Below are 20,723 nucleotides of genomic sequence, written 5' to 3'. Positions count from 1 at the left end.
GACAGATGGATGACTGTGGAAAATATTTAATAATTTAATTCAGCCACAAGAATTGCCTCATAAAAATGATTCACCTTATGCTTTTTCAGTATTTTGGTATCCTGCTGATAATTTTCTGTGTGGAATTAGCCTGTGGAGTATGGAACTATGATCAGGACTATTTGGTGAGTAGCAATTTGATAGTTTTAGTAAATTATATTTAAAAACTAAAATAAATTCATATAAATTTAGTTATATTTTTATTTTAAATACTTAAACCCCTGTAGTGCAGTTGCTTTAATCAATATTTAGCCCAAATTAGTTATATTTGGGCTAAATTTTGTTGAAAATGCCAGCAGACCCATGGCAAATGGCTGGTATGCAGTTTACTAACATTCACCCACAAAAATGGCAGCATGTTCTGGCCTTTGGTATATAAATATATAAACACTGAAGATGTAAGTGTGCTGAGTGATTCCAGTGGGGAATCAGTCAGTTTGCATGTGGTCATGAACACAATAACTTACTGAGATTCTTTATCACTTACACTGGGAAATTTGCTCACAGACGTCCACGAGATTACATCAGCAGCAAGGAAATGTTGCATTATGTCACTTCAATTAGATGTAATTAAAAAATTTCAAGTGTGCTTTGACGATTTTCTAAAAAATCTTTCTGAGGTAGGGCAAGCCTTCTTCCGGTTAACTTTGTGGCTAGGAAGTTGTCATTAAAGGACTCAACAATAATGCTACCTTTGAAGGTGGAGATGGTTAGACTTTCAGTTGTTGGAAATACTCATCGTTTGGCATCTTAGTGGTACGTGTCAGGAACAACAAACAGTTTAGGTTTGATAGCAAAGTGGAGGGTGGGGTTTTGACATCTGTCAGAAGTTTCAGAATGGGTCTCTAACTGTTCTCTTACCACCTGATTAAGACACATAATTGTCAAGCTCCAGGCGGAAACTCGTCAATCAAGTCCTAGTGGCTTGTAGCTATCAAAAATGTCTTTTCAGATTCAGACCAGGGAAGACTGGGCCAGCTGCAGATGAGCGTTGTGGGACCATTGCCACTCCCCTCTGGTGGTCACACGGTGTTCCAAGTTTTCGATGGCATCGCAGGATTAAAATGACATCCTGCCATCGCCTTTCAACACAGATGTCCCCGGCTGTGAACCTGGAAGGGGTTGCAGACTGGAATGCAACCTTGCCACCGGAGCATCCAGATGTCGGGTGGCTTTTGAGGCAGGGTCATCCTGAGTTGTTAAATGACGCCATTAAGGTTCCTGTTAGAAAGGATCGACTTCATTCTTACTGTGAAACCATGAAAGATTAGAAATGCACTCAATGCACTGGGCTTCCTAGCAGGTTTCTCTTCTGTAGGCTGCCCCATCTAAATCTTCACTTGAGTACCTGCAGCAGAGTAATTTTCAGCCTGGTTCTCCAGCAAGCTAAAGTACACATTGCCCTTTCTCTTTTCCTCGGATGGAGGCCATTCGTGCCTGGACGCTGACCGTTCACAGATTCCGCTCTTGTGGAAGATGCAGATAACTTGTAACTGAGCTAGCCAGAGAGTGCAGTGGTGTTGCTACATCTTCATTCTTTTCTTCTATCACCCAGAGGGAGAAAAACTTGTAAATGATAGGCTGGCGAATGGTTGCAGTGGGAGGTAGGGGGAAATTAATAAGTACATACTTGGGCCGTTTGTTGTCATAGATCTGAGGAGATAATGGATTAGCAGTAACAGGATTGTGAGAAATGGGACTGAGTGTGATGATGCTAATTCCCCATATTTCAGCTGTCTTTGGTCAACAGGCATGCGGAAGGCATGGAGGTGCGTTCGCGGCGACGTTGTCTGGTCCCTGAGGGTTTGTTGTGCTGAGATGAGGTCACCTTATTCTGCAAGAGAGGGGGAAGCATGAATCGCTGTTGCTCATTTGGTGCATGTAATGGCTGTACAACTGGCAACTTGGTTAAATCATGAACAGAAAATAGGTCATACAGCACAGGAACAGGCCTTTCAGCCCATTGTTACTGCGCTGACCATGATGTTAATCTAGCTAATTCTATCTGCCTGCACTTGGTCTATATCCCTCTTTTCCCAGCCTGGTTGTATGCCAATCTGAATGCATTTCAAATGGTCTGAGGCTTGTAACAATGTTTAGTGTGTAGGTGTGATGGAGCCCTTTAACATAGGGTTCAGCTGATGGGGATTGGTGGTAGGTAAGTGATGTAGGTATAAAAATTTAAAAATTTTATCAGGTTTAGGATACAAATAAAGGTCCATGGCATTTTCATGTGTTCAGTGTCTAATAAATAAGGTCACTGAAGGTGGTCCTGCAACCTCATCATTCACACTTTTAGCAAAGACTGCCATTGCTTCCATCTTTCTCTCATTGCCTTTGTGACTATGTGCCTGAAAAACCTGCTGGTCTCTTAAAGGATATCTCTCCTCCTGTTTATCACTTAATTTATCCCTCAGCTTAGTAACTGTTCCAGCTTCAATGCCTCCATGATTTTGGGACCTTGACTAATGCAAGGAGCTAAGGTACAGTATGGTTAGGATCGATTGTATGTAGCAATCATAGAAATAAGTTGCAATGGTAATGGCTGGACCCTACATGGAAGCTGATGGGAACAAAATACCACATTTGCAGTTGCTTTGAACAATGTGAGAGATTTTCAAGCCACCTTAATCAGATTTCTTCCAAAACTTCTTTCAGAAAATCACAAACAAGAGAAAAACTGCAGATGCTGGAAGTCTGAGCAACGCACACAAAATGCTGGAGGCACTCAGCAGGCCAGGCAGCATCTGTGGAAAAAAGTATAATCAGCTTTTCGGGCCGAAACCCTTCAGCAGGACTGGAGAATAAAAAAGCTGAGGAGTAGATTTGAAAGGTGGAAGTGGGGGGGGGGGGAGGGGAGGGAGAAATGCCAGGCTTTAAGTGAAACCTGGAGGGGGAGGGATGAAGCAAAGAGCTAGGAAGTTGACTGGTGAAAGAGACAGAAGGTCATGGAAGAATATTGAATGTTGGGGGAGGGGGGTGGGAGAGAGTTGTGGAGGAGAGGAACTGGTTGGGTCTGCCTACCAGGGATAGGGTTCCTCTTGTCCTCAACTACCACCCCACCAGCCTCTGCGTCCGGCATGTAATTCTCCGAAACTTCCATGACCTCCAACTGGATCCCACCTCCAAACATATTTTCCCAATCCCCCCACCCACTTCCTGCTTTCCGCAGGGATCTCTCCCTATGCGACTCCCTTGTCCATTCATCCCTCCCCACTGATCTCCCTCCTGGCACATATCCTTGCAAGCAGAACAAATGCTACACCTGCCCTTACGCATCCTCCCTCACTACCATCAGGGCCCTAAACAGACCTTCCAGGTGAGGTAATACTTCACCTGTGAATCTGTTGGGGTCATTTACTGTGTTCGGTGCTCCTGGTGTGGCCTCCTGTATATTGGTGAGACCCGATGTAGATTGGGATACCATTTTGTAGAGTATCTATGCTCCGTCTGCCAGAACAAGTGGGATCTCCCAGAGGCCACCCATTTTAATTCCACTTTCCATTCTAATATGTCCATCCATGGCCTCCTCCACTGTTGTGATAAGGCCACAATTAGGTTGGAGGAACAACACCTTTTATAGCCCCCAATCTGATGGCATGAACATCGAGTTCTCAAACTTTCAGTGATGCCTCCACCCCCCCCCCTCACCATTTCCCATCCCCTTGTCCCTCTGTTATGCTATCTCCTTGCCTGCCCATTTTCTTTCTCTGGTGCTCCTCTCTCCTTCCCCCATCTCTTCTTTCTTCCATGGCCTTCTGTCACTTTTCACCAATTAACTCTTTGCTTCACCCCACCCCCTCCAAGTTTCACCTATCGCCTGGCATTTCTCCCTCCCCTCCCTCCCTCCCTCCACCTTTCAAATTTACCCCTCAGCCTTTTTATCTCCAATCCTGCCGAAGGGTTTCAGCCCGAAACGTGTACTTTCATAGATGCTGCCTGGCCTGCTGAGTTCCTCCAGCATTTTGTGTGTGTTGCTCAAAATATATTGGAAAAAGAGTAAAAGAACATCAGGTACAATATTCAACATTTCAGCTTAGTTGATATCCCAGCAGAGCAAGTCATATGCTTATGTTAGAACAAATTATGTTTTCAGTTAATTGGTATTTAAAATCTGTTAAAATCATCAAATGAAAATGATTGCTTTTTCTTTCTTCAAGAAAAACCATTGCTTTGATTCATCAGGGTCTCCATATGCACCTTTCTCAATCTTTCAATCTATTTCTTACGTAAAAGTCAGATTTGGAGTGGTTTCATTTTCTGGCTCCCAACAAAGCACAGGTGATAATAGTTCATTTCCTGTGTTTTGCTTCAGGATTCACCTTGTGCTAACAGGAGACAGAACACAATATTTCTGCAAGGATCTTTCAGTTTCCCACATTGGGATGGGTGATCTGAAATAGTGAAGTAATTTAGTGCCTACTTTTACCACTCCTCTGAAGCTCTGTGAATGATTCTAAATTAGTTTTAGCAATATAGGATGTATGGGGCGTTTCATCTGAATTTAGCTGAGATCATAGTGGAAAATAAAGATAAGGTTAAAGGTGCAAAAGTCATGAGGTAGCTGATAATTAAGTAAATGTGAAGAACTGTATACCTGACACTCCCAAAGGACCTCTGACATGGATTCTGTCCCAAAATAAGAGTTGGCATGCATTTAACTGGGGTTAAGTACTTATGGCAGAATATCTTCAGACAAGCAACTAAGGCTACGTCCACACTACGCCGAATAAATCCATAACCGAAGCTTTTTCTCTTCGTTTTTACCCTCCGTCCACACTAAAATGATGTTTTCGTCCCCTGAAACTGGAGCTTTTCAGAAACGCTTTCCAGTGTGTGTATTTTTGAAAATGCCGGATCGACCGGAGCAGTGTGGAGGGGGTAACCGGAGACTTCTGAAAACGCTGTCAGACGGCAGCGCGCTATTTCATTGTTTTCTTGAACACAACCTAACAATTTCAGAACAGACAGCAATGAGACTGACCCCAGAAGAGTTAGAAATGCACTCACCAAATACTTTGACCCATAACTTACTGAATAAATAAGTATACTGTACTCACTTTGCTGTTTTCTGTCCTTGCTCGTTTGAAAGTGGTTTTACCTATTCATGCAAGTATTTCTTTGACAATAGATGTGTAACAGCCTAATATAACATTGTATGGAAATACAAGATAACACCGCTGAAGACATGTTTTATATATTTAACAAGGGGCTTTATTAATGCAACAGAGTTAGTCAGTTTTTCAATATTCGTCGTCAGCCGGGTCAATCTTCTGTGAACTCCCTGTCGGTTGCCTCCGTACACTCCAGTATTTGTTTTTTTTTACTTTAAAGTTCTACTGCGCGAGAGCCAATAGTTGTCTGTCGTTTTAAGTTTTTTTAGTCTGTAACTACATAGACGCGCACTTTCACAGTGAGATTCAACACCAAACATCTCACTTGTTTTCAGTAGATGTGTCCTGCGCATGCCCATTAAGAGGAGATTCACCGAAATCTCCATTTCAATGTGGACAGAAATATTTTTAAAAATGCATAGTGTGGACGCCTATCGTTTTTATGCGAAACTGGCGTTTTCAAAATGATCTGGTCTAGTGTGGATGTAGCCTAAAGTGTCTTATTGATGAAAGACGCAGTAGAATTTTTTCCTATCTTGCACATGGTTAGAACCTTATTATCACCCTACCATGAGTGATTCTTCTGCTTTGTGCACTTCAGCCTCCAAAAATCTGCATCTAATATCCAAGCGGAACTGAAGGAAATTAAAATTTAATTCTAATTTTGAAGTAAATGACATACGTCAGAACAGGATTAAAATTTAGCAATTTTGTGAGCCTGATACCTAATACTAATACTCCATCTTTCTACCCCTCCAACCACTCCCAAACTTGGTGGACTTAGAATAATTAAGGGAGAAAAAATTTTTCTTGATTCTATTGTGATCTTGAAATGTTGGCATGTAGATTCTCAACTTAAAAGAAATTACTAACTGTATTTTAAGATTACTTATGACATTCACAACAACATGACTGACGAGTGAGAAAATTCCTGAAAATGCATGAGGAAGTTGCTGGGGGTGACATTTGACCACTACCTCAAATAAACCATCTGATGAAATATGGATGCAGAATATCTGTCAGAAATATTGTGATTTTTGATATCAGAGTGCTGTATACTGTTTATTGATTCCCAACAATCTTGACATCTTAATGATGTCCGTTTAAGTTTAATGTTTATCAAATCACAGTTTTCTATTTCAAATTGCATTTCTTTTCATCTGTCGAAAGGAGGAGGAGGAGATGGGGAGAATGTATCACAGAGGTAAGATCATGTAATGTATAGTTTGGTTGCAGGTTTAATTCTAATTGGATGTTCAATTACATTTCAGAGTGATTCTGTAATATAAACCTACTATTCTTAATCGATCATTCAATTTTTTAAACCTGTTTACTTTACTTCTTGAGGACGGATTCCACCTATTCCAAATTGTTTTGTTAAACACATGATTTTGAGAAGGACTAATATTCTGCTTTCTTCCCCTTTGGCTGAAAAGTAAGAACAAAGGGTATAGTTTCACAAAGAGAAAGCTGTCATTTACGACAAAGATGAAAATAAACTATTTTACCCAAAGAATAGATTTTTCTGTCTTGGGATTGTGAATGTTCTGCCTTGGAACATATAAAATTGAAATCAATAAGTTTTTGGTGTTTAATGGAAGCAGGTTGTAAAGAGATCTATTGGGAAAATGGAGCAGAGGTTGAGGAACAGATAATTTTACTAAATGGAGTAGCTGGCTTGAGGGACCATATAATCTGTCTTGTTCTTTTTGCTTGTGTTCGTACATCTCACCATCTTGGGGAATTTGTGGACTGTATAAATAGCCCACTGACAAATCTTAAACAAAATCTTGTGACATTCCATTGAACAGTAGTAGAATTTTTGATGTTATTGAATTTTCCAGTCTATGAAGTAAAAACTGTTGCTAAATTTGTGCTTGGCATTAATAACATCTATTAGCCTTGTGTCATTGTTAGTCAATTCCTTCCCGTTTGATTAGTTACCTCTTCTCTTAGTTGCATCAGGTCTGTTTAAAGCTTTGTACCATTTTACAGGCAGCAACTATTTAATAACTTTGTACCCTGTTTCTATATCTTTTTCAGAAGCAACTTTTTAAAATATATTTATTGGAAAGGCCATAAAGATGATTATTTATAACATTTGGGAGATTTTAAACATCTTCTGCTGGAAAATGTCAGAGAGTACTTCTTAGTAAAAATAAACATGAATCATTATGGTGGTTTTCCAAAATTATGAGCATTCTGTGCATGGAGAATTAAAAATAATTCTTCCTGTTGATGAAAATGTTAAGTTCTAGAGGATACAGATTTAATGTGATTGGCAAAAGAACTAGGGTGATAGCTGGAAAAATTTTATCCTGCAGTGCTGTGGTCATTTTCCAGATTTCACAGTGTGAGGTTGCATTTTCAACCATTGTTCTTCAAGGGGGAAATGTGTGAAGGGGAAAAAAAAAACTGTGGGGTAACAAGAGCTGGGTGTGGACCAAACCAGCACAGGCTCACTGGGCCAAGTATCATCCTCTTCCTTCCACGCCATTACAAAACTCTGATGTGGAATTCAGTGTGCCAGGACCTAAAGTGGGTTTTGGGATGCCTGCTTAACCGAGGCAGGTCATTAATTCAATTTGATGCTGTTCCGTTCCTTAGATTATGGAATTTGTTTATATTTGAAAAGTGTTTTCCTGGAACTCGGATAAGAGGAGGATCAGCTGGATTCTGTAGGGTAACAGATTTTTCTGGAGAACCAGGAGCTTCCCCTTAGCTCAGCTAGCAAGTCTTTCATAATGTCTTTCTCAGTGCTAAGTTAGTCCATCAGTTTCTCGTTTTCCTTGTGATCCTAATACAGAAAATGTGTGCAAACCTGGAGCTGCTGGAAAACTCACACCCTAAGTCTTCTCAATGCTTGTTTGTATACACAGGCTTTATGTAAGTTGGATGTCATAAGCTGGGGAGAACCTGTATGTGTAGTTTACTCAGTCAAGAAGTAGTTGAATGTTCCTGAAATATCTTGGCAGCCCAGGGAAGAGTTAGTCATATGACATTGTTGAGCACCTTTGCTCTGTCTGCAACAGGGAAAATTTCCAGATGGTGAACTATTTTAATTCCACTTCCCATTTCCATTCTGACATATTGGACCATGGACTCCTCTACTGCCATGATGATGCTAATCTCAGGTTGGCCTCATCTTCCATATGAGTAGCCTTCAACTTGATGGCATGAACATTGATTTCTCCACCTGGTGATTTCCCCCACCCCTTTTCTCCTTTCCATTCCCCATTCTTGGTCCCCTCTTACTCCTCCCTTACCTGCTCACCACCTTCCTTTGGTGTCCTTGCTCCTTTCCATTCTCCTATGCTCAGCTCTCCCTCCTTATTCAGCCTTGTACCTTTTCTACCTATCACCTCCCAACTTCTCACTTCATCCTCCTTCCCCCTCATCTGGCTTCACCTCTCATCTTCCAGTTTGTACTCCTTCCCCTCCACTCATCTTCTTACTGAGTCTCCTTCCTTTTTCCTTTCCAGTCCTGATGAAGGGTCTCGGACTGAAACAGCAACTCTCTATTCCCCTCTGTAGATGTTGCAGTGACCTTCTGAGTTCCTCCAGTATTTTGTGTGGATTTCCAGCATCTGCAGAATCTCTTGTGTTTACATCTTGAATCATTGAGTCTTCTGTAGCGTTCTGCATGGACTGTAGAACTTCTCATCAATCTTCATGAGACAATTCCTATAACGATTTATCTTCACTATTTCTTTGATATGTCATCTGTGACCTACCAGGAGATCTCAGAAGACAAATTCTTTCATACAGACTGTTCATCTCCAGTTATGATTTAAATGTCAAACAAAATACACACCTTGATATGCTCATCCCTCAATGTCTATATAAACCTGCTTTTTGTGGTTTGCATTTGTTCTTCCATAATTTTAACTTGTAATCAGTTCAGCTCTACAAATAGAGACTTTGTGCATTTGCTTTTCCCTAGGGTAAAGCTAGGCCAGCTGGTGGCGCAGTGACATCAGCGCCGGACTCCACAGCAAATGTTCCCGGTTCGAATCCAGTCGGGCCACTCTCGGGCACGCTTTCCATCGTGCCGGATTGAGTGTCGAGCTTGCAACTTGGCCTCGTTAAAAAAACAAACAAACACTGCGCTGTGAGAAGGACATGGGATCCACTCACAGTATCTTTTCTCCAAGACAACCACTTGGAAAAAAAAGTGGTCGCCGAGGCTCTGGCAGAATATGGCACACAAAAAAAAAAGGGGAAAGCTACAATGTTCTTCTCAGGGAAGGGAGTCCATAGCTTGAAGCCATGGGTTTGAAGTGAGAGGGGTAATTTTAAAGGGGCCCAAGGGGCATCTTTTTCACATAGAGGGTGTCTGTAAATGGAATGAGTGCTAAAAGAAGTGGCAGAAGCAGTACTTTTAGGGCTTTGAAAGATATTTTGACAGATGCATGGATAGGAATGTTTTAGAGGCTAGATACAGGCAAATGGGACTAGTTCAGTTAGATACCGTGGTTGCCATGGAAGAGTTGAGCTGGAGGGCCTGTTTTCCATGCTGTATGGCTCTGTGACAGGTGGTGTGCTGCAGGGGTTGGTGCTGGGTCCTTTGTTGTTTATCATCTGTATCAACGAAATGGATGATAATGGTGGTTTACTGGATCAGCAAATTTGTGGATGACCCAAGAATGAGGGTGTAGTGAACGGCAAGGAAGGCCATCGTGGCTTGCAAAGGGATCTGCATCAGCTGGAAAAATGGCAGATGGAATTTAATGCAGACAAGTGCGAGATTTTGCACTTCTGTAGGACCAACCATGGTAGGTCTTACACAGTAAATGTTAGGGCACTGAGGAGTGTGGTAGAACAAAGGGATCTGGAATACAGGTCCAGAATTCAGTGAAAATGGTGACACAGGTAAATAAGGTCGTAAAGAAAGTTTTTGGCACATTGACTTCCATAAATCAAAGTATTGAGTACAGGTGATGGATGCAGTTCCGACTCGAGGATTTCTTTGAAAACGAATTGACTGAGATATCCACAGCTGATCCTGTTCCGCACCCTAAGCTCCCCTACCCTCTCTTCAGATTTGAGATAAACGGTCAGCTGTTGCACAAAGAGATTGACGGTAAAGTGACTCATTGGAGTTTTGATCACCTACCTACGGGAAAGATGTAAACAAGGTTGAAAGAATGCAGAGTAAACTTACAAGGATATTGCTGGGTCTGGAGGACCTGAATTATAAGGAAATACTGAATAGGTTAGGACTGTATTCTTTAAAACGTATAATATTGAGAGGAGATTTGATAGAGGTATACAAAATTATGAGTGGTACAGATAGGGTAAATCCAAGCAGGCTTTTTCTGCTGAGGTGGGTTGGCACTACAACCAGAGGTCATGGGTTAAGGGTGAAAGGTGAGAAGTTTAAGGGGACCATGAAGGGAAATTTCTTTACTCAGAGGGTCATGAAAGTGTGGAATGAGCCGCCAGCACAAGTGGTGCATGCGAGCTCAGTTTCAACGTTTAAGAGAAGTTTGGATAAGTACATGGATAGTGGAGGTATGGAGGGCTATGGTCCCCATGCAGATAAATGGAAGTAGGCAATTTAAATAGTTTTGGCATGGACTAGATGGGCCAAAGGGACTGTTTTTGTGCTGTACATCTCTATGACTCTATGTCAAAATGCATGTCCATCCTCTTCCCTGCCTGTAATCATTGGGAAGTTGGATCAGTGATAGTTATGTTCATTGACAGCTTTGGATAGTAGTATTTCTAATGTGTCAGTTTGACTGTGAATTCTGTTGTTGGAAGCATGCAATAAATGTATAATAAGGTTTTTTAAAAAGTCTGCTAGTAAATAGTACAGGGTAAGCCATGGTGGCTTTGGCAAGAAAGCTGTAAACTGTGATACCTTAAAGAAACTGTTTCAATTATTATTCATTTAATCTTTAATCTTTGCTTTTCCAGGATAAAGCTGTAGTCTTCCCTATTCAATTGAACAAAATGTTGGAAAATAAATTACAATTATTTCTCAGCACATTTAAATTTCTGAACGGAGCTTTAAAAATCCTTCTCTCGAGTGCAGAATCATGCAGTATAATTTAGTTGTATGGTTGAGTTTCCCCTGTGATTCCATTTATCCGTTGTAGAATCGTTGTATGATTTTTGGAATGGGAATGAAATAGGGTTTGCTCTGAACCCTCCATGCATTAACTTGGTATAACAGAGCTTTCTGACAATGTTATTATGTTTCCATGGTTGCTTGGCTTGGTGGCTGCTTCATTTACAATGTACTGTAGTTTCAAAGGCTTTGTGGTTGGAATTGCTGGTGGGGGAAAGGACTGAAAAACATTGGTTCTGCTGCTGAGGAGCTGGGTCCTGTATAACAGACCCTCAAAAATGTGAATGTTTTGTTCAAGGAGACCATGTGGGTAGCATGTATGGACTTGATGACACTATAAATAATTAAAAACGTGTACTGATTATATTATACTCTGAGTATTTACTTCAGAAATAAATTACTGTGCCTTCGCCAACGTGGCAAAATCAGAAGCCAGAAAGTTCAGGCTCTGGAGCGCAACTTGCAAATAACTCAGATTTTTTTATTATACTTTTTCCCTAAACATGCATCTTGTCACAGCAAGTAAGAATGGCAATCACTGCTTTTTAGGACAGTATCTGAATTGATCATCGTGAGAGTTGGTTGTAGCAGATTGGTAGAGTTGACATCCTGCAACTAATCCTTCTTTGGCAATTGCTCTTGAAAACTGACAGAGATTGGATATTTAACATGCACAAAAACTCACTCAATATTTTCCATAAATGCTGCCTGGCCTGCTGAGTTCCTTCAGCACTTTGTGTGTTGCTTGGATTTCCAGCATCTGCAGATTTTCTCTTGTTTGTGTGGAGAGATTGGGTACTTCCTGTGCAGAGAATTTCAGACAGAGGCATAGGTCCAATTTGATCTTTGCTATTTTTATTCTGTAACCTGAAATATTATTTAATTACTTGAATGCAGTTCTTGATCTTAGTCAGTCCAGAAGATATTAACTCGAGCTTATTTTGAAAAGCAAATGTTGGGCATTTGTTCTTCATTAGTTTGATCTTTTTGCTGAAAAAGCAAGTCATGTAATACATCAAACACAAGGAAATCTGCAGATCTGGAAATTCAAACAACAACACACACAAAATGCTGGTGGAACACAGCAGGCCAGGCAGCATCTATAGGGAGAAGCACTGTTGACGTTTCGGGCCGAGACCTTTCGTCAGGACTAACCAAAAGGAAAACTAGTCCTGACGAAGGGTCTCGGCCCAAAATGTCGATAGCACTTCTCCCTATAGATGCTGCCTGGCCTGCTGTGTTCCACCAGCATTTTGTGTGTCATGTAATCATGGTTATTTTAATATTAATCAGTACCAGCAAACAAAATGATGGAAAGAGCTACTTCAAAAGCATTTGTTGATTGTTTACAGAAGTGCTGGTGTGATTCAGTTAGTGCTTTTGCATCAAGACACTGCAGTGCTAAGTTAAATATTATGTATGTCTATTTGATCTGCAAATAAACAGTGACACTAGCTGTAATTTTTCTTTAGGGTTATGGGAAGGATAACATGCTAATTAAATGCAATTCTGATGCAGATGGAGATTTTTTTAGATCAGTATAGATTTGTCATAATGCCAATTTAGACTAAAAGATTTGTCCTTAAATGTGAGCATATAATGTTAATTTTGAAGTCAAATTTATATTATAACTTAAGGATATCTGCAACAAGTTGTTATTGTACTAAGGTCAGTATTTAGTACATGGTTGATAATTTGCATTTTGTTATACTGGCCAAAAAATTCACTGTTTAATTACAATGATGTCACTAAGTGGTTACTCTTTGTTTCAGATCTCCATACAAAAGTCTGATATGCTTGGGTTAAAATCAAGAATGTCTCATTTTGGTATGGGTACATACCAGTGGTTAACCCATGCCTGGAATTTCTTTCAGAGAGAGGTATGTTATCTCTTGGAGTTTCAGTGTCATGTTTCCTTTTACTCGAACAATGCAGTACTTTTACTGACGTTGATTCGCCCACTAGTGTCAGCAGAAAGATGAATCAGACTTATTTTTAAGCAAGTGACATAATTGTAATTTGATCTGTCATTTGAAAGAGTAGATGTTTAAAAACTGTTATTTTTGCATTGACAAGTCTTTTTAAAAGTAGATGGAAGGTTAAAATCGGATGCATGTTTTCAAGTTTTTTTTGCTCGTGCACTTTATTATAATGCGTTAACTGCATAGTGGTTTCAAATGTAATTAACCTGTAAATTTGTAATGGAGGTAGCAGAAATAAAATTGAACATATTTGTTTTTCGTAGTTTTGAACATACTGTGAATATTAATCTAAAAATTAGCAGAGTTTCTTTGAATGAGAGTACATGCAAAAGAGTTGGTTGAGTAATGTAGCATCAGCAATCTTTACAGGAAGTCTGGAAAGAGAAGGCAGATTCGTCAGTTGGGAATAGAACTTTAAGGACCTTCTTAAAATCTGCACATAAGTTAGAGAAGCAGACAGACAGACAGACGTACTTTATTGATCCCAGGGAAACTGGGTTTTGTTACAGCCGCACCAACCAAGAATTGTGAAGAAATATAGCAATAGAAAACCATAAATAATTAAATAATAAATTAATCATGCTACGTGGAAATAAGTCCAGGACCAGCCTATTGGCACAGGGTGTCTGACACTCCGAGGGAGGAGTTGTAAAGTTTGATGGAAGGTACAGTGTTTAAAGAGGAGCCTCTCAAAGATCTGCAATACAGATACAGTATGTGCTGGTATCATCATTCAGTGAGTCATAGACTCAAATCCCTGGCTTCACCTTCCTTTCCCCAAGGAAGACATTTGGCCTGATGAATATCCATAGCAATTTCTGGTTTTATTTGTTCCAGACAATCAGATTTCAATAACTTGGTGGTTACTGTGTAGGATTTGGTCAATTATGGTGTGTATTTGAAAACCTGTGGAGGTTGAGTCAGGATAGACTAAAGAAGGATTTATAACTAAGACAAAGGTCCGAGTATTTTGAGGAAGAGATGTTAGATGGATATGGGTTAATATAGGATAGGGCAGTTACAGCACAGCTTTGAATGATTAGGGCAATTATGTAGGTGGGACTCAGAAAAAATGGAAACATTGGTACTCATTTTGTGAACATTTCAAGCAGAAAATTGATTTTCAAAAATGGCTTTTTTTGATGCCGCATTTAATGACTTAAGTAATTTTTAAATATCTGGGTTAGTTGGCCCTTTGGAAAAATTGGTCAGTGCTGAGAAGACAGGTTGACAAGCTGATTCTGAGGTTTTCTATTATTAGCCATAGCCTAATCACCAGCAGGCATCAAACTGCAAGTATTATTTTGGAAAAACTTTCTTTAATTTACAGTACTTAAGAATAGTAATGCTCTTTCTGGTTGAGGAGCTGTGGCATAGGCCACAAGCCATCTTTACTGCAGCCGAATAATATTGTCATCTGCCCCAGAGTCTTTGGCCTCCCGGTTCAGAGTCATACTGAAACTTCTCCCATGGTTGAATACCACAAAGCTGCTCTTTGCCCATTCATTCTTGGTGCTGTGGATTAGGGTTTTGGTGACAATCAGGGAACTATGAAATCTAAGAGCAACAATAATGTGCAGGTGGATGTTAGTGGGTTCTGCTGGTGATAACCCTTATAGAATCTGAAGCTTAGCTTTACATTAAATGACCACTGAGATCGGGAGCCTGGCTAAGTAGTCTCTGATAAGCATTGACTCTGTTGTAAAGCAGTATCACTTCATAACAATTCAAAAACAATTTATCATGACTGCATCTTCCTCTCAGTTAATATTATCAGATATTTGGCAAATGAAAACTCACTTCATTAATATAGGTGATGCCACTGAGGGGCAGCATGATTAGGCATGGAAGGAATGAATATCTTCACACCAGGCATGGTCCAAGGGGAAGAAAAAATAGTTGTTGGAGTGCAGGCTAGGAAAGGGTGTATTACAGATAAAAGGCAATAGAAAGAAATGTTGGGATTCATTAAGGCATTGGAAGAACAAAACACAAACTCTGCAGATCCTGGAAATCTGAACCAAAAAATAATAAAGGACTAGAAACATTCAACTAGTCAGGAGACAGGAACTGTTTGCTCTTTAGTTCCTAAATCTGATCTAGTGTTCCCACCATGAAACTGTGACTCTGTTTCTCACTCCACAGACATTTACTAACTTGCTTAGTATTTCTGGCATTTTTTACTTTTATTTTGTTGCGATGCTTACTGAAATGAAAGAGGCCAAGTATAAAGGGATGTTCCGTCACTTTTGGGAAAGAGCTTGTGGCCGTGAGTCAGTGATAAATAAAAAGCCTCTGGGCAAGGAGGGGTAAGTGTTGGTGAACAATTGATGAGTTCTGATTGTCAGCTCTGTCACATAACCTGCGGGTTCTGATGATGCACATGAGAGGAAGAGTGAAAGTGCCTAAAGGTGGAAAACCATTAGCATTGTTAAAAATACTTTGGCCCAGCAAGATGGCAGGATACAGGAATGGGAAAAGGGCAAAAGTAAATGTGTTTAAACTTTCATGGAAGAGAGAGCTGGGAGAAAGTAGGACAAATATGCAGCAGGTATAATCTGTGGGCAGACCAACAAAGATGTGCTGATAATCTAGAGAAAAATCTAAGATTGCCTATGGAAGGGAAGAGCAGTGGGGTAGCTGCTTCCCATTGCCAGAGACAATGATTCAGTCCTTACTTCATGTTCAGAGTTCTTGCACACCCAAAAACGTGTGCATGTTGGGAGGTTAATTAGCCACTGCAATAGTGTGTGTGTGTGGAAGATTTGTAGAATCTGGGAGGAGTTAATGAGAATGTGGAGATAATAAAATTGGGTAGCTGATTGTTAGCAAGACTTGGTGGGCCGATGGGCCTGTTTCCATGCTGAAGCGTCTGAGTCTATTACAAAGAGAGCATGCATTGATGAAGCATTTTTTTCCAGTTGCACTGTCAGGAACAGTGATTACAACTCAGTGCACAGAAGGATCCCATAAAAAGCAATGCAGTAAATAAGTTCTTTTATGGTGTTGGTTTGACGGAAAATATTGGCAGAAGTATCAGGATGTGTTGCTCTACTTTGAATTGTACTTTAGGAACTTCAGCCCATAAATTCTCGATGATGAGAATGCTACTATGGAGATAAACCTGGTGGCAGTATGCACAGTAAGGATATCTACAGAATAAAAGGATGATGATTCAAAATTATCAAAACATCAAAGTTATTGTTTATATAGATGAGAGAAATTTAGATCCTGTGTGAAATAATGAATAAAGCTTAATTCCAGCTCTTGCCTATTTTTGAGAAAACTAGGTTTGTTCTGTTCTTACTTCATTAATTGCTTATTCTAGAACCTATTTCCTCATTTTATGATGTGCAGAAGCTGTTTCTAATGTTGGTTATTTGTTGAAAGAAGTGAATGGCTAGTCCAAAATTGCAGCCTATTTTAGGTGTGGTAATATGTAAAACAAAGGTAGTTACTTACTGTGCATAGCTTCTCTAGCCAAGAATTCCATGCTCAAGATGCTGAAAGCTTTGTCGCTTTTTACCCCCAGTTCAAATGTTGCGGAGTAGTGTACTTCACAGATTGGCTAGAAATGGCAGGAATGGAATGGCCTCCGGACTCCTGTTGCATCAGAGAATTTCCAGGATGCTCTAAACGAGCACATTATGGGGATCGTGTTGACATTTATCAAGAGGTAGGAGTGCTTTTCCTTTCCAAATTGTGGGTTAGAAATGATTGTCTACCCTATTTGTAGCAGTACACATTTTTAAATGGATAGCTCATTATAGTAATATCTACTTTCCAAATGCATGCATGGATAGGTATGAATGTGATAAATTATCTGCATGTGAAATTTAGTAGTGTAGAAATAATGGTAAGTAATTTGCAGTACAGGTAAAGCTATTCACTTATTGGCAGCTATTTCTGAGACTGGAAAGAAAAGGTAAAAATTATGCTATAAAATACACATAAAACCCTGACGCACGGGTCTAAGCCTTTAGGTAGATGGTGGAGCAGTATAACACCTGTCCTATTTCACCACTAAAATAATAGTGCAGCATGAGATGATTGAGCGGGCAATGGTCTCTTTCCCTGCTGGTGACATCGGAGTAAGTCAGAAAGCGTTTTAGGAGCAAGATGCAGATAGCTGATGTGATCATTAACTCTGACAGGCATTAGCTTCATGCTATCTCATACGCACTTGCAATAGGCAATGGAACCCTGTATTTGGCCATTGTCCAATAGAAATCCTGTGAAGGAAATTCCTTTATCCTTTTTGCTAAATTGTTTTCCATGCCCGGAATGTGATTAAGGCCAGCATTAATGCCCAGTCCTAGTCACTGTTGGAAAGTTATGATAGTGAGCTGCCTTCTTGAATAGCTCCAGACTACAAGCTGACAGGACTGTACAGGACCGATAGGTAGGAAGTTCCAGTGACAATAAAAGCACAATTTAATTTGTGTTGGAAAGGCATAGGATGTCTACGTCAACAAGCAGGTGGTGGCATCCTCATTCTCAGCTGCCCTTGTCCTTCTGTTTGAGAGACTGCAGAGGTGAAACCTGCCATCAAATAAGCCTTAGTGAATTGTTGCAGTTCACTTTGTAGCTGGTGCACTGCTTGTGAAGATGTGGTATGATTGTCCAATGTGCTGCGGGTCAGGCAGGCCAGGAATGGTACTGAGCTTCTTGCGCATTGTTGGACCTGAATTCACACAAAGTAAGGCATTCCATCCCCTCTTGACCTTTACTTTGCTAACTGACAAGCCTGGGGAAATGGAACCACTCATCTCAGACTGTCCTACACCAGATCTGTATCTTCAGATCTTTATCTAATAGGCTGAAGGTACAGGTCTGAAGTAGGGCAGACCAGAACCTACTGCGCTCTTCCAATTGAATTTCTAGTCAGGAGGTTGACATTAAGAAATTCAACAATCCTGCTTCCTTTGAAGATGGAGGTGGCTAGATGTTCACATATTAGAAACAGTCATTTTTGGCATCTTTGTGGTACATGCCAATTATTACTACAAGCTTAAGTATAGTCTAAATCCTTTTGCATGTGGCACGGGCTACATCATGAAAGCATTTAGTGAACCTTCCCTTCCCACTTGCTGTGGAAGGAAAGTTCTTGATGAAGTAGCTGAAGATGATTAGGTGTACTGCATTGATCTGAGCAACATGAGACATAATGGAAAGGATTTGACTCCTGCTAGTCAAGAGTTTATCCATCATTATTTGTTGACAGATCTTACTGGATTTACTAATACAAATGACTCAGCCATGCAAACTTTGTCGAGTGTTCGCTTGATGTGAATAGAACTTGCTCAAATCCTGACTTTTTTTTTGTTCTCATGTTTGGACTAAACAAGATATTTGTGGCAAAGTAATCTTGGCAAACCTTAATTTAAGCTTTTGAGTAGGTTATTGATGAATCTTGCTTGATAATTTGATTGCTCATAAAATGAGGATGTTGTGGCATTGCCAGCATTTATTTTTTTTCTGCAATTGTGAAATAAGAAGGCATTTATGCCTTGCCACGTTAGACTGTCAGGATTTGTAAATGGACCAGTGGGAGAAGACGGAAGACTTAATACCCTAAAAATGTTGATATACCTGATGGGGTTTTAATAATAATCTGATAATTTTATAGTTATTGTTTCTGAGATATCATTTAATTAGGACTTTTATTTAATACTTGAATATAATTTCCCTACAGACCACACTGGAATTTTCTGGATCAGCAGTCCAGAGTCCTTGCTGCTGGACCATTAATTTGAATTATATTTATCCAACACATCCCGGCAGACAGACCTGTGTAAATGTGGACTGAATGAAAAGCTTTTTTTTCCTCTACTTTAACGCATTTGATCAGAATCTACTGATAAGAACATAACAGTCTCAAATGTTTTGCCAGGCATGGCTAGTGTTTCAATTGTCCACCCATTTAGGTGTCCAATTTTCATCGTTTCCTCGTGTTGATGAGCAGTAGTCAAATAGCGGTGGTCATCAATGCGAATGTCAAATTATTTATGTCAAAATAAACCTAGTTACGGAGTATCGTGGGGCAATGATTAGCAAATTTAATTGACTTGCTCTCACGTGTGGCACTGCTTTCGGTATCTGAGCAGTAAAACTTGGCTTTGGTATCGCTGAAATTCTGAAGCAGTAGAAGAGCTGAGAAGTAAAACTGCAGAGAGAGGAAGAAATAACGAAATTATAATTTTGTATGTGCCTTGAATAAAACTGAAGGATAACAGGTTTAGGGAACCTTGATATTTAAGAGATATTGAGACCCTGGTTAAGAAAGAAAAGGAGGTGCATAGCAGGTATAGGCAGGCAAGAACAAATGAGGTATCTATGGAGTGTAAGAAATATAAGAAAACACTTAAGAAAGAAATCAGGAGGGCTAAATGAAGGCATGAGGTTGCCCTAGCAGACAAGGCGAAGGAGAATCCTGAGAGATCCTACAGATATGTTAAGAGCAAAGATTACAAAGGACAGAATTGGTCCTCTGGAAGATCTATGCGTGGAGCCAAAAGAGATGGGGGAGATCTTAAGTGGATATTTTTTGCATTGGTATTTAGTCAGGAGATGGACACAGAGTCTACAGAAGCAAGGTAAAGCAGCAACCAGGGCATGGACCCCATACATATTACAGAGGAGAAGGTGGCTGCCATCTTGAGGCAAATTAAGATGGTAAATCCCTTGGGCCTAATAAGGTAGCAGAGATACTAAATCTCAAAGTTCAAAGTAAATGTTATAATCAAAGTACATACTGTATATGTCACTATATACAACCCTGAGATTCATTTCCCTGTGGGCATACTCAGCAAATCAATGGAATAGCAACTATAACAAGATCTATCAACCAGGGTGCAGAAGACAGCAAACTCTGCAAATGCAAATATAAATAAATAGCAATAAATAATGAGAACATGTGATAAAGAGTCTTAAAGGGAGATCATTGATTGTGGATATTTAAATTATCATTAGCAACAGTTGAGGTAACAGAGGATTGAAGAATAATTAATGTTGTTCTGCTGTTTAAGAAAGGCTCTTAAAAATAAACCAGGAAATTATAGGCTGGTGAACCTGACATCAGCAGTGAGAAAGTTATTGGAAGGTATTCTAAGGGACCAGATATGTGAGTATTTGGATAGAAATTGTCTGATTAGGGATAATCGGCATGGCTTTGTGTGTGGTAGGTCATGTCTAACCAATCCCAGAGAGTTTTTTGAGGAAGTTACCAGTAAAGTTCATGAAGGCAAGGCAGTGGATGTTGTCTATATGGACTTTAGTAGTTGACAAGGTCCCGCATGGGAGGTTGGTCAAGAAGGTTCAGTTGCTCGACATTCAAGATGTGGTAGTAAATTGGATTAGACATTAGCTTTGTGGGAGAAACCAGAGTGATAGTAGAGGCTTGCCTCTCTGACTGGAGGCCTGTGACTAGCATGGATCATTGTTGGGTCCATTATTGTTTGTCATCTATATCAATGATCTGGTTGGTAATGTGGTTAACTGGACCAGCAAACT

General features: G+C 40.0%; 1 protein-coding gene across 8 annotated transcripts in view; it reads left to right on the top strand.

The window, feature by feature from the left end:
• The window catches only part of tspan12 (tetraspanin 12), a 73,170-nt gene that overhangs the window by 38,998 nt on the left and 13,449 nt on the right, over nt 1-20,723 (top strand). For all 8 annotated transcript variants that reach the window (XM_059978323.1, XM_059978325.1, XM_059978322.1 and 5 more), the window contains 3 exons: nt 90-164; nt 13,002-13,109; nt 16,744-16,887. In XM_059978323.1, the coding sequence (XP_059834306.1) occupies nt 90-164; nt 13,002-13,109; nt 16,744-16,887 (327 nt within the window). The remainder of the gene's footprint in view (nt 1-89; nt 165-13,001; nt 13,110-16,743; nt 16,888-20,723) is intronic.

This window comes from Hypanus sabinus, chromosome 8 (genome assembly GCF_030144855.1).
Source record: "Hypanus sabinus isolate sHypSab1 chromosome 8, sHypSab1.hap1, whole genome shotgun sequence".
NCBI classification, from domain to species: domain Eukaryota; kingdom Metazoa; phylum Chordata; class Chondrichthyes; order Myliobatiformes; family Dasyatidae; genus Hypanus; species Hypanus sabinus.
This window is presented reverse-complemented; position numbering and strand designations above follow the sequence as displayed.